We start from the raw sequence: 13,289 nt of genomic DNA, 5'->3' as shown, positions 1-13,289 counted from the left end.
GCAAAGACGCTGGCGCGGTAGCGGGCACAGACTGACGCGACGGCGGGCGCGCGCCGCTTCATCCCTGGCGTGACGTCAAATATCACGTGATGCAGCGATGGTGGCGCCGCCGCCGCGTCGCGCGGGACGGCGCGAACAGAAGCGTGGAGGCCTCCGCCGGGCGACGTCCGACGGTGCGATATGAGGCCCCATCTGCAGCCCGTGTGACGTCATCACGTGACGTCACATCATGTGATCTCACTTCAGGGTCAATGGTGGCCACCGCCGGGAGGCGACCGACGGCGCGATATGAGGCCCCATCTGCAGCCGGTGTGACGTCATCGCGTGACGTCATGTCACGTGACCTACTTGAAGGTCACTTGAAGGTCAATGGTGGCCACCGCCGGGAGGCGACCGACGGCGCGATATGAGGCCCCATCTGCAGCCTGTGTGACGTCATCACGTGACGTCATGTCACGTGACCCCACTTCAGTGTCAATGGTGGCCACCGCCGGGCGTCGCGCGAAGGCCCGAAACCTACGTTAATATGCGTCGCATAAAAACAGAAAACAATCGGCAGCATAACGGACATAGAAGAACGGGCTGAACGGATCAGCGTTATTGAAGCTGGGGTCACAAAAACAATTGAAACGACAATGGAGGCTCCAGCCGTAGATCGTCACCTCTTGCATCTCTGGCAAGCCCGGAGAGGCCTCACAAAAAGATGGAAAAGCAGAAGCTTAATCGCAAACTCAGGATACGGATAGCTGAGCTAGCGCAGGAAGCTAACGAATACGCACAAAAGGTAAGCGGCAGCAATTGGCGTCAGTTCAGTTACTCGCTTCGGGGCACATTGACTACAAAGAAAACATGGCGCATTCTTCGAAGTATTATTGTCCAGGGAGGAACAAAAATAGTCGCTAATCGTACACTCAAGCTGATTGAAAACGAGTTTGAAGGTCGGGGAGGAGACACGATAGACAAAATTAAACAGATATACGTAGGAAATGTACCGACCTGGCACTCCACCAAACTCGTTTACGAAGGTCATGACCAAACGGAACTGGACGCCCCCATAACCTTTTAAGTGGCTTATGCAGCGGCACACACCTTCAGGAAAAACACGACCGCAGGCGTAGATCAGGTCACGAACGCAATGATTCGCAATCTAATTGACGACACGCTAAAGAGCTTGACCAAGTTCTTTAACGGCACGGTCTGGACAGAGGACGGCGTCCTTCTAAAAGAATGGAAGGAAGCAAAAATTCTTCTCATTCCTAAACCCGGTAAGCCTTATAACATCAACAACCTTCGACCCATCTCCCTAACGTCGTGGGCGGGGAAACAATTAGAAAAGGTTGTGCAGGTCAGGCCCTCGAACCACATAAAGCTACGCACAATGTTCCCCTCCAACATTGTCGGTTTCGACCTCACGTGTCGGCACAGGACGTTTTCTATTGCTAGAGCACGAGGTCCTGCACCTCAACAGAAGGTCGCACGATAAAGTTGTACTGGCAGTGGACACGAAATAGCCCTTCGACAGCACTCCCGCCACACTATTCCGGAGGGACTGGAAGCGGTGAACTGCGCAACACGAATTTAAAATTACGTGCGCTCTTTCCTCAGCGACCGCACGGCCACAATGTGATTAGGCTCCACGAGGTCCTACACCTTCAGCTGTCCGGACAGAGGCACCCCTGAGAGAGCTGTACTCTCTCCACTGTTATTTAATGTGGGGATGAGGAAGCTAGCCTTGGAGCCAGATAAACACGCGAATCTTGGCTATGTGATATACGCGGATGACATCACGTTCTGGGCTCACCAGGGGTCCTATGAGGACAAGCAAGAAACTCTTCAAAAGGCCATAGACGCAGTCGTGGAATTCGCGAGGGCGGCGGACATGGCATGCGCACCTGAAAAATCAGCATTCATTCAGGTGCGTGCGAAATATGCAAGAAAGGACTGCGTGCCACTTTGACTCCCGACGGGGCGCCAATTCGTGAAGTGGAGACAATCAGAATAATGGGAATGTGGATACAGCAGAACGCTGGAACATCCCACACCCTACAAAAAATAAAGGCGGTCACAAGAAACGTGGCCAGAATGATACGGAGAGTGGCAAGAAGCAGAGACTGCCTAACTGAGGCAGAGACCATCAGCCTGGTTCACGCATTCGTAATTAGCCGAATCACATACACCGTTCCGTATCAGGTTTTGACAAACCAAGAGATTATACAGGCAAACACAATAATGAGAAAAGCCTTCAAAGCCACCATTGGTCTTCCCGAATGCGCTAGCACAGAGAGATTCAAGGGACTGGGTCGGCACAATACTTTTGACCAGTACGCAGTCGCGACATTATATGCCCAGACAGAACGACCTTGTTCTTCAACTCAGGGCACGGAAGTATTCCCTAGGTTAGGCATTCCCCAGAGTCCCCAGTATTGCCGAGAGGAAACGGCGCAGATAGACCGCAACGTTCGATCGCACATCGCGGTGGCCCCAATTCCCAAAAACATGCACCCAAAGTACCATCCTGGATGACGCCGAGCAAGGGTAAAGACTCTTCACAAACGTTTTGGCATGGGACCGGGGGTGTATTATATGGATGCCAGTCGAGCCAGCTCAGACACTTTCACCATAGTCTCTACATGCAAGAACAACATATCAAGGACATCTTTCAAAACCGCCTCGGCATGCGTGGCAGAGGCTGCAGCCATCGCCTTGGCCATGCAGGACGCCGAGTGCGAAACGAATTCGGCTGTCATATTATCCGATTCACAAGCGGCTTGGCGCCCCTTTCAACATGGAACGGCACCCAAATCAATAATAAAAATTTTATGCACTCAACTAGAAGTTCACCACACTATCATACGGTGTCTCGCACACGAGCGACTGGCAGGAAACGCGACGGCAGACTGTATTCCTCGAGGATTAAACGTCCGAGCAACGGCATGGCCTAGCGATGACCTTACACCGAATTCTCGTGACATCGTCCTACAGCAAAAGCAGGAGCGGAGACGTTTGGACATCCTCACTCCGATTTAAACGGCCAGCAGGAGAGGGACTGGCGTCGTATTCAGACGAGCACATACCCCAACCTGCACCACCTACACAGAATACACCCCACTAGGTTCACTCACGAGTGCTCATGGTTCACAGACGCACCAACACTAAAAAACATCACATGGGAGTGCCCCAGGAGGCCACCGCACATTGACAGCCCCATATTACACCAACATCCACTAATGTGAATAGGCAGTGGGAGGAATGGCTTGCGGACGAGGGTCGAGAGAGCCACTTGGCTCTTCTGGACCAAGCCCAGCGAGCCGCTCGTGCCACTGGGGCCATGGAATAGGGGCTCCAACCATCGCGCCTTATTTTATTTATATTCAATAAATTTTTTACTCTGTGTCATATTGTGAGTCTACATAACTTTCGTGCCGGCAGTGCGAGTTCTCCAGAAATTTAACCCCCCCCCCCAAAAAAACAATAACAACCTGCCTGCTATGCAATAAAAAAAAGAAGATCCACACCAGAGTTGGTGAACACTTGCCCAGTTGCCTGTTAGACGCAAATTGTGCAATAAGTTTGAATTTTACTTTGTCGTAATAAGTAATATGGCACTCTTGAATACCTGGTGTGTAACGCCAATTCTAATGTAATAGTTCGCACAGGCGAGATTTTTTTCTATTTTTCGAATGACCATATATCCTCAAAAATCTGTATATCTTGTCACTGAAGAAATGCGTCAGTATATGCCTACAGATTCTACCTAAGTAGAATGTTCCCATATCTGCTGGCTTACCTGAAGATCTGTTGCTTGCCCGTCTTGTCCGGATGCTGTTCATGACGAATTGTCTCCGTATGTTTTGCTTCATGCAAAAATTGTGCGAAAGTTTCGAAGCAGCGGACATGTCTATTGGCCACAAGCAGTATCTTGTCCATATGTCTCAGATATCGTACATGATTGCAGACAACTATTCTTGTCTGAAAGGAGGGAAGCACTTGGTAAATGGGTTTAAATCACTCTCAAATAAGTGTACAGTAGAACTCAACAACCGCCCGAGCAGCAAGTTTATCTGTTAGCGCTGGGCTATGGTATTACCAACAAACGATTTTGCAGATAGATCGGGCACAATGGCATTCGCAGAAATGCTGGACATGAAGCGCGCGAAAACCTTGTAGCCCTCTCTTGTTCATCGTAGGCGCGGTGTTGCGTAATTGAGGGGTAGATGTCACGAAAGGTGGTACATCGGAGCCGCAGTTATCGATTGGTGCGAGATAGACACATTAAGGAGAGCCCCATAGGAGCAGCTTCGGAAAATTTCGACTTTGTGTATTATGACTAGATTACTGAGCTGCTTGTTCATTTTATTAGAGCGCCTCCTTTTTAGGCAGGATTTAGTGTGTTTATACGCTAACGTAGGTGTTAAAATTTCATATATGTAGAAGAATGTCACGGTAATCAGTACGTCATATTGTAAGAAAAAAATGGTACTCTTTACAACTGTTTCCTTTAACACAAGTTTCATGCAAGCTGATTTTACGCGAATATAAACATAGATTTTCGCCTTTAATATACAAGTTTTTGAAAACATTTGTAACTAGTTAAGGTATATATTAGTTTATGGCTGTTTTATGTAAGAAGACATGCTCTAAAATGAATTATTTACACGGCTACGAACATATGAGTCGGTATATTTACCTCTTTTCATTTATTTATTTCATTTCTTTACCTTAAAGACCCCACTAGGGTGTATTACATAAGGGGTGGGTGTACATAAATAATAAATAAAAAAACTCAAATCTGCGGCAACAGGTACTCAGTCACATTGGCAGAAAATGAAGATGGACAGGTGAGAACAACGATGTTGGGAGGAGGGCTGTTCCTGCCTTTGGCTGCACGAGGAAAAATAAGATACAGAAAAATTAACAGTTCTAACATGTGTACGGGAAACTTGCAGTTAGTGACCAGTGCGAGGATATATTGGTGGGATGCAAGGAGCACTCTTAAGTGATGAATAGTAACCTTTATGCAATAGGCAAAGTGTTGCTATGCGTCAGTGGAGGCATAAAGTTTGCAGCCTAGATTCCGCTTTTAGGGCGGTAACACTAACTTCGTGAGAATAAGATGAGTGAACGAAACTGGCGCAACAATATTGTGCCGCTTCAAGGTCATCTACGAGGTATACTTGATGGGGGGAGTATATGGCTGACGCATACTCTAGTTTTCAACGGATAACTGATCTATAGGCTGGTAATTTAACGTGTCGGGGCGCATTATGAAAGTGACGTTTCAGAAAACCGAGAGTCCTATTGGTCGATGATGTGACCTTTGTAGTATGTGCATGCCATCAGAGATCGTTAGACAAAGTAACGCCTAGTTATGTGAACGATGTAACTGCTTATGCAGGTTCGTTAGCAATTTGTACGGGAATGCAACGGGGCGCTTTTTACGAGTAATGGAAAGAAGTTTACATGTAATCGAGTTAAGGGTCATTAACCACCGGTCGCACCATTGCTCGACACGGTCTAGATCACGTTAAAGTTTTGGTGCGTCGCAATGGTTAGAAACTGATCAGTAAATTACACAGTCGTCAGCGAACATTTGGATTTCGCAAGATAAGTGTTGAGGTAAGTCGTTAACATATATAGAAATAGGAGAGGACCGAGAACAGAACCTTGAGTTACACCAGATTTTACAGGAACAGGGTCCATGTAAAACAGTCCCATGTAATGGAAAAAGGTCCATTGTAAAATAAATGGCGCACCTGCCGCTAGGTGAGCAACGAGGCGATGCTCTCTCTGGAGGGAGGCAAATGCCAGATCCTATGTACGGCAAGCAGAGAAAAACGAAGACCTCGCACATTGCACTAAAGAAGACGAGGTCCATGCGTAATCGTTCTTCAGTTTGTGTAATTAAGCTGACCTGCCCTGTTTTCTCAGTTTCTGCTGCTTGTGAATCATGACAATATTAGCACTAATCCTAAATAAAATTGTTTTACGACAAGCTTGTAACACGCAGTGCTTTCTTCCCGTCCAATCTAGACAACCATTCAGTAAGGTATTTTGTGTAGTTCCTTAATTTGAGATGACATGTGCGAGCCTTGACTATAGACAGCTTGTTTCAAATAGGACACTTGATCTGGGCCATATAACATTTGAATCTAGTTTTATGTAAATGCATCGTTTTTTTTCTTAAACAACATGTAGTACGGATCCATGATGTGAACCATAGATCCAAAGATGGTAGATAGGTGGAGGATAACTTTTTCAAGCATCGTAACTGAGCGTCACGTAAAGTTTTCATGCCGTTTTTGCCTTGAAATAGTTCCCGACAACCCTTGTATATCACCGCAGTGACCACAAAATGAACCCAGAAATTTAGATATCTACGACAATATAATAAATTTAACGAGAAACTCGCTTCGTATTGTAACTTTAGTTTCATCAGCTAAGCTAAGCTTCTCATATGGCAGTCACTCTTTGTAGCTCTTCACACAATATTGAGATAACCACCAACCAATCAGGATTAGGATGTCGAGAACTCATACTCTTCTTCGATATAGGCACTTTTGCTGCTGATATGACGTGAAAGCAACGACGGATGCATACACAAATGAAAAAGAAAGCTGTCTGAAGCGATAGAAAGCATGACCATCCCCCTTTCGTCTGATATGCCAGGCCTAATTGTGCTTTGAAGCGTTATATTGGTGGTGATATACAAAGAATGAACAGCACCAGGAGAGCTATAACGTAAATCTATTCTAAACTTTTCTATTCCAATGCTGCAATCAGCCCTGCGCGAATGTTCAAAAACTTTTTTGCAGCACCCCCCTTAACCTGTCTGTCACGCGACGTCACAAAAACCGCGATAGCTCCCCATCTGATATGACGTGTATACACTGATTATCCATGATTTGACCAAGCAAAAGAAAAATAGTTATTTCTGATTCAACTCCTTTTTGCCATTTGCCCTCAGCTATTGGTCAAAAGTTTTCGGGCTGCATCCACTTTACCTGCCTCTCACGCGACGTCGCAAAACCGCAAGAACTCACCGCGTCAAATGGACGTGTACGCGCTAAAGATGCATTAATATGCCGAACAAAACTGAATTTACTTCTGAATTGTCGCAGGCTACGCCGTTCCGAAAGGAATAAAAGATGGCTGCCGCCGATCGCTCAGGCACTCGCTACTGCCACCTGCCGAAAAGCGCGGGATGCTTTCCGTGTAATAAACGTTTTTGGGTGGCCGTCTATCGTTTTCGAGCACTTTCGGCACGTTTACAAACTCGTTCTGCCAACTTATATTTGCTGAGGAACAATTTTTAGCGCCATTATTAAGCTTCTGTTGCATGCCGCCGCAATTGTCGACGAACCACCGCACGCTAAGTAAGACAAAGCAGACCAATCGCAGACGCCGGCACCACCCTCTTCATCCGGTTATCTATCTTCAGTGCAGTGGCTCGGCCCCACCTCCCACTTGAGTATGCTCTTCGCCTCTCGTGAGCCAATTACATAAGAAATGTCACGCAGTGTAGGCAATGGTATTTGATTATCAAGAAAACAAATGTGGCCTCCTATGAAAGAGGAGAGCGTTTGATTGGCCTGTTCAGACAACCCTGCGGGCAACCGCCCGATGCTTGCGTCGTCGGTTACGGAAATTTGACGTCATGAGATTGGAATAAAAATATATTGGAATAGTTTTACGTTATAGGGCCCCAGGAATTATTTAAACGGCAGAAATATTATATACAGCAGACTCATAGCTTCGCGTGCGATGTATGACTAAAGAATCTAAAAGGAAGAATGTCGAAGCACTTGTTCCTGATCCTGTGACCTTTTGTAAAAAAAATAACTTCACCTTATCTCCCGTTCTGTAACATTCTAACCAGCCTGTCCTGTGCAGCTTTCATTGTATGTCTGCTGTCATTTGTGCTGTTTTAAAAAGTAAAGTTCACCATTTTGCCTAACAACAACCTGACGTAAACAGTTGGCAGGCAGAAAGTGACAGCAAATATTGGGCTCCACCTTCGCCAGCTTTATTATATGATTAAATCCTTGTGAACAGGCCAGAAAGCAGTGGTGCGATATTTGCTTACCTTATTGCAGAGAATTCCACGTGGTCCAATAACTCGCTCGAAAATATCAGACGCCACATGGATGTCCAGAGCGCTGAGTGTGTCGTCTAGTAGGTAGATGCTGCTGTCGCTGTAGACAGCTCGAGCAAGCGCAATCCGCTGCTTTTGCCCGCCACTCAACGTCGCACCCTGCCACAATGTACTAGCATTTAAAGGAACGCTACAGTATTTTCCGCGGGTCTAAACAATCAGCGGGTGTAATTATGAGCACAATCAAACATTCCAAACACATGCGGGTAAGCTAGCAATAACCCAGGAGGCTATGCGATTCAACCTCGGCTCCACTAACACGCACAAAAGAAAGACAGGGGAGACATAATGCAAGTTTGCGGTTGGTACTTACATGAATACTAGCTACTTATATGCACGCAAAATGAGAAATTGTTTTGCTCAGAACTCACTGGACTGGATTAAATTATGTTAGTTACATATACATAACCAGGAATATTCACAAGCACTAACCAACTTTAGTGGGCAAGAAGTCTATGTAATAACTGTGAGGAAAATAAAGATGCGTTATTATTATTACTAATAATAGTACTATTTTTCGTCATCCGTTATACTCTGGGTCTCTGAATGTTGACCAGAGAAGTTGAAATAAGCGATCTTGGCGTGTTTTTGATAGAACGTGAAGTCGCACCACCTCTAAGCATGTAGCATCAAGAGAACTGCGCAGGCGCAGTTTCGTCTGCAGATTTGTAAGAAATGGCAATGCCTCCCTTCACATTCTAACAAAAAAACTGAACTCCATTTCTCTCAAATCATTTGAATGCACATTAATGGTGTTGAGTGGCGCAAGCATTTCAAATAGCATAGCAATTGGGCCTGCGCAGGCAAAGTTCAGAAGTATACATAAACATCGTTTTCTGACATCGCGCACAAAGAACTTGTCAAGTCGATTATTCAAGTCAGTGATTTAGCTCCAGACGCATCTGTATCGATGTCCTATATTTATACAAAATTGTTGATTGAGCTGTTACTTTGAGGAAGGCGGCGCGAAGAGGTAAGCGCCATGGCCACGGTGAATTTAGACCGTCCCGTCATGGTGCCGCGGGAATAATTCCGCAGCATACTCATAAGGAAATTGTGCAATTACAACTGACAGCCGGCCAAATGCGTACCATACTGAGACAGCCTCTTTTATACACGACATTGTGGTATGAAAGAGGCTGATATCTGTCACCTGAAGCAGGTTTTCCTGGTCGGTCACATAGCCTACTTCTCATAATTCCACCTGTGCCTCTCTGACTAAGAAAAGGACATCAGTGTCATACGCACAGCTTATAAAGCAGCCCTTTTTTTCCGTGGGTACGCGAACACTGAACGATTATTGAATTAGGTACATACAATGCCCCAGACGGACTCACAGAGGCCCACAAAACGGCCCAACGTGAACGACTCTCATGCCCCGCAACTCGCAGGGTCATTCTGCGTAAACTCAGGGTGAATACCGTTATGAATTCAGCAGGACGAAGTGCACTATTCGTTTTAGTCAAACGCCGGGTGTTGATCAAACCGTTACCAAAGAACGTGCTTCTTCGGAGACATGACAAGAGGTGGTCTGACAGATCTAAGGCCCTTACAAAAAGGCACCAAAACAAACAGCACATCGCCTATGTCGACGAAGCAAAGCAATATCAGCAAAGTTACGTATTGAACGTAGTGACAGAAGAGGAAAGTATGCTCAACGCCACGACCATAAGAATACCGTCCACTGTCGAAGCGGAAGAGACTATCATTGCTTTGCCCATCACGAATCCCTCCATACAAGCCGTCATAAGCGACTAAATCAGAGGAATCGTCAACTTTTTGAAAAGAAGAATGGACGTCTGCGCAGCGCGAGACATACGGCACTTCACCATTTGAACGGTTATTGAACATCTATGGGTCCCTGCCTATTGGGGGAATCAAATGAATGGGGAGGCACACTGGGTATCCCGAGGTCTAATCCACCTGGAGTGTGCCCCTCGGAATAGGACGGTACTGATGAGGCACCGACGACATACCAGGAAATAACAAACTACTATCGGCACAAAAGGTGAATGAATGTGCCTCTAAAAACAAGCCTCACGCGAGTAGATGCATTAATCCTGCGTTGAATCCAGGCTGATTCGTTCCCCAGCCCGCATTGATTGGCCATAATTACTAACGAGCAATGGAACGCAATGTGTTAGAACTGCACAAACAAAACACTGGATACGAAAAATCGCATACTTTGAGGGTACGAGGGCTTAACCCTCCCAGGTTGCGCCTCCCAGCTCCCTCAAAACATACGTCGGAGGAGCTGCTGAGAACGCCACATCAAACACGACAGCTAGCCCTCGTTGCCTGGGCCGAGTGGGTCGCTCCTCGTGAGGCGCCAATCTAGGACTCGGGCCTGCCAGTGCAGAATTAAAAAAAAGTTATCACCACCGCCAGGGAGCTATAGCTACCGCGGCCGCTCATATGGAACGCGCTAGCGCGGTTCTACCTCAAGCTACACGCACATGAGCCGTCTTCTTCAGCGGCTCTCGAAGCGATATTCGCGCCACTACATGGTCCCCCTCCTAGTCCGAAGCGCGATTAAAATATGCGTATAATATGCGTAATAGGGCACGCGTATACAAAAAAAAAGAGAGACAGTAAGCCTATATACATGTTGGCAGTTCGTAGCGTCCGTTAAGAGGTCCCGGCAAAAACCATGTTGCACGAAAGACGCGCAAATAGCTCTGTGGTTGTCTGGGCACAGCGTGCAATGTCTCTTGTCTGCGCGCTCAGTGCGGTGCAACTCGGCAGGCAGAATTGAGGCGAATTAGCAGGTTCTGACGCGCGCCGAGAGTTGAGGCCGTTGACGGGCATGATGAAGACAGTGTCGTCGAACGGCACGTAGCGCTGCCAGTGGCGGACAACTGCGAGTGTCACTATGTCTTGTCTTGCTGAACTAGAAGGCGTCACCATAAAAGGTGTGGGAACGGTTTTGAATGGAGGCTTATTGTGACGTCAAGCAAGTCATTGGTTTCAAAATCCCGTGGTCAGTCCGGCCGCTGCATGTTTTTCGCGTAATTTGGTAAGGCTTTCCTCAGAAGGGCCACGGAAGCCAGATGCTGTCGTCGTTGGTAATGTCAGGTTCATGTAATCCGAAAGAGGTGTACCAGGTATGTCCGGCATCGTAAAACCATCTGGCAGCTCGCGATTTGCTTGGAGATAGAGCAAGTGCTGGTCTCTCACGTGGTTGACGTAGAAGGGATTCTCGAGCTGAAGGAACCAGATGAGAGAGCCGCTCCTGTAAAACTTTGGAAGGTCATGCATCCGCGGAAAGTGCAAGCACAGAACATCGGAAAACTCGCCTGCTATTGCATGCGGCGGAATCTCGAATGCGGACAGCATCAGGGCTGCGGCGGTCGGTGAAGGCATCGCGAAGGTTGTGTTTGTGGTGTCGCCATGCCAACGGAAGGAAATTTGTTCCTAGTGGAGACGGTGGGAGAGCCTCTGAATTGATTAAATTGAGGTGCCTCCGAACGAAAAGCGGTCAGCTTGCCGGAACATTCATGTAAAGAGAGTGCCGGGCAGTCGATGAAAGGCACTTGGGTTTGACCCAGTGAATTCCTTGGGAAGCTTAGTCGCGCTGCTGTTTTGAGATCAGGAAGAGGGTCACGGACCGAGTAGAGGCTTGATGCTGGGGCTGGCGCGTGCTGACGATCGGTAAGGGTAGAGGCAGGCGATGTCGTACGACAAGATGCGAAATGACGCGACGTTTCAAACGGCGAGACTAGTTGGGACTGAGCGCTTGATGTGGCGTAATGAGCGAGGACTTGGAGCATGGGGCCACCTTTTCTCGGGAGCGGCAGCTAGCGTGGTCGTGCAGGTCGAGCGCTATCGTGTTCTTATCTCGCGTGACATGCACGTGAGCCATGTTCTATTTAACTGGCTCGGGAGCCGGTAGTCGCGCCGTTCTAGCACCTCCATTGCTTATAGTTTATATTAAGGACTTGCCCGTCGCCATTCTCGTCAGCATAAAACTCTTCGCTGACAATTGTACACTGTATAAAAAATTACTTTGCCAGAAGACCACGTTTTCTAAGCAATGCACTGAAACTTGTTTGTCCGTGGTGTATGAAGTGGAAAATAACAGCAGTCACAAAGAATAAGTATATCGGTATAACACTAACGCCTGACCTTAGATGGGACATGTTACTTAAACGGCCCCAAGTTGAATTTTTTTTTCTGAAGTGGCCCCTACACCAAGCTTCACGCAAAACTACACTACTAGCTTATAATATAATTGTGAGATCAATGCTAATGAATGCTATCTCAGCTTGGTTTCGGTCGACTAACAAACTAATTGACATGCTAAAGGAAAACAAGAGTAAAGCAATGAGGTTCATTTTCAATAAATGTCGACCTAAAGATTCTATGAGTGCTCTGCTAAAACTGCCGGAGCACTCACAATGCAAAACATGCCCCACTCTCCCATTTGAGCATACTGCACCAGTTAATTCACGACAAGTCTAACCTTAGTAGTTCCAAGTATAGTTACAATCACAAAGACCAGAATAACACGAGTTGAGAATTCGTACACCCTAGAGGAATATCGTTCTCAATCTCACTTTTCTAAACACTGTTTTTACCGCTAGCCATAAGTCACGGAAATTGTTTAACTCCCTCTATGACCAATAGTTTAGGACTTACACATTCTTCTTCGCTTCCTGATAGATTCTCAATTGGATTCTCAATTATGAAATTTAGCTGTTGTGGGCCTTCTTCACTTGATCTTGCTGCACTGAATTGCTAAATTTTTTTCAACGTGTTTCTTAGTACTCTCAAAATGTATAGATAGACGTATTTAACTGCTCTTTACATTTCCACTGTGATGTTGCTGGCAATAGGTTTGCTATTCAGACTCTGCATATGTATTTCGAATTTTTTAGAGCGCAGCTCTTTGGCGTCCGTTCCTGGGTTTCGCGTCGCCGTCGTCGTCGGCGTCGTCGTCGGCCTCGTAACCAGCTCCGCCCCCCTTTCATCCCCCCAGCGCTAGCAGCGACCGACTGATACCGCTGGATGCCGCTGACGCCGCTAGAGAGTCAAGATAACGTGACTGCATAGAACACCGTCGCCGCCATGGTGAAAGAGGAGGAAAGGGTCCCCCCCCCCCTGTTCTTGTGTGGCGGATAGCTGGGGTTGACTCACT

General features: G+C 46.9%; 1 protein-coding gene across 1 annotated transcript in view; it reads right to left on the bottom strand.

Moving 5' to 3' along the window:
- LOC142588588 (ATP-binding cassette sub-family C member 3-like) overlaps positions 1-13,289 on the bottom strand; it is a 182,477-nt gene that overhangs the window by 37,616 nt on the left and 131,572 nt on the right. Inside the window, exons 13-14 of the mRNA XM_075700424.1 lie at positions 8,084-8,251; positions 3,788-3,969 (exon numbers count right to left, since the gene is read on the bottom strand). Of these exons, the coding sequence (XP_075556539.1) occupies positions 3,788-3,969; positions 8,084-8,251 (350 nt within the window). The remainder of the gene's footprint in view (positions 1-3,787; positions 3,970-8,083; positions 8,252-13,289) is intronic.

This window comes from Dermacentor variabilis, chromosome 7, assembly GCF_050947875.1.
Source record: "Dermacentor variabilis isolate Ectoservices chromosome 7, ASM5094787v1, whole genome shotgun sequence".
In the NCBI taxonomy this organism is placed as follows: domain Eukaryota; kingdom Metazoa; phylum Arthropoda; class Arachnida; order Ixodida; family Ixodidae; genus Dermacentor; species Dermacentor variabilis.
Note: the sequence above shows the minus strand (reverse complement) of the source record. Positions and strands in the feature narration are given on the sequence as shown.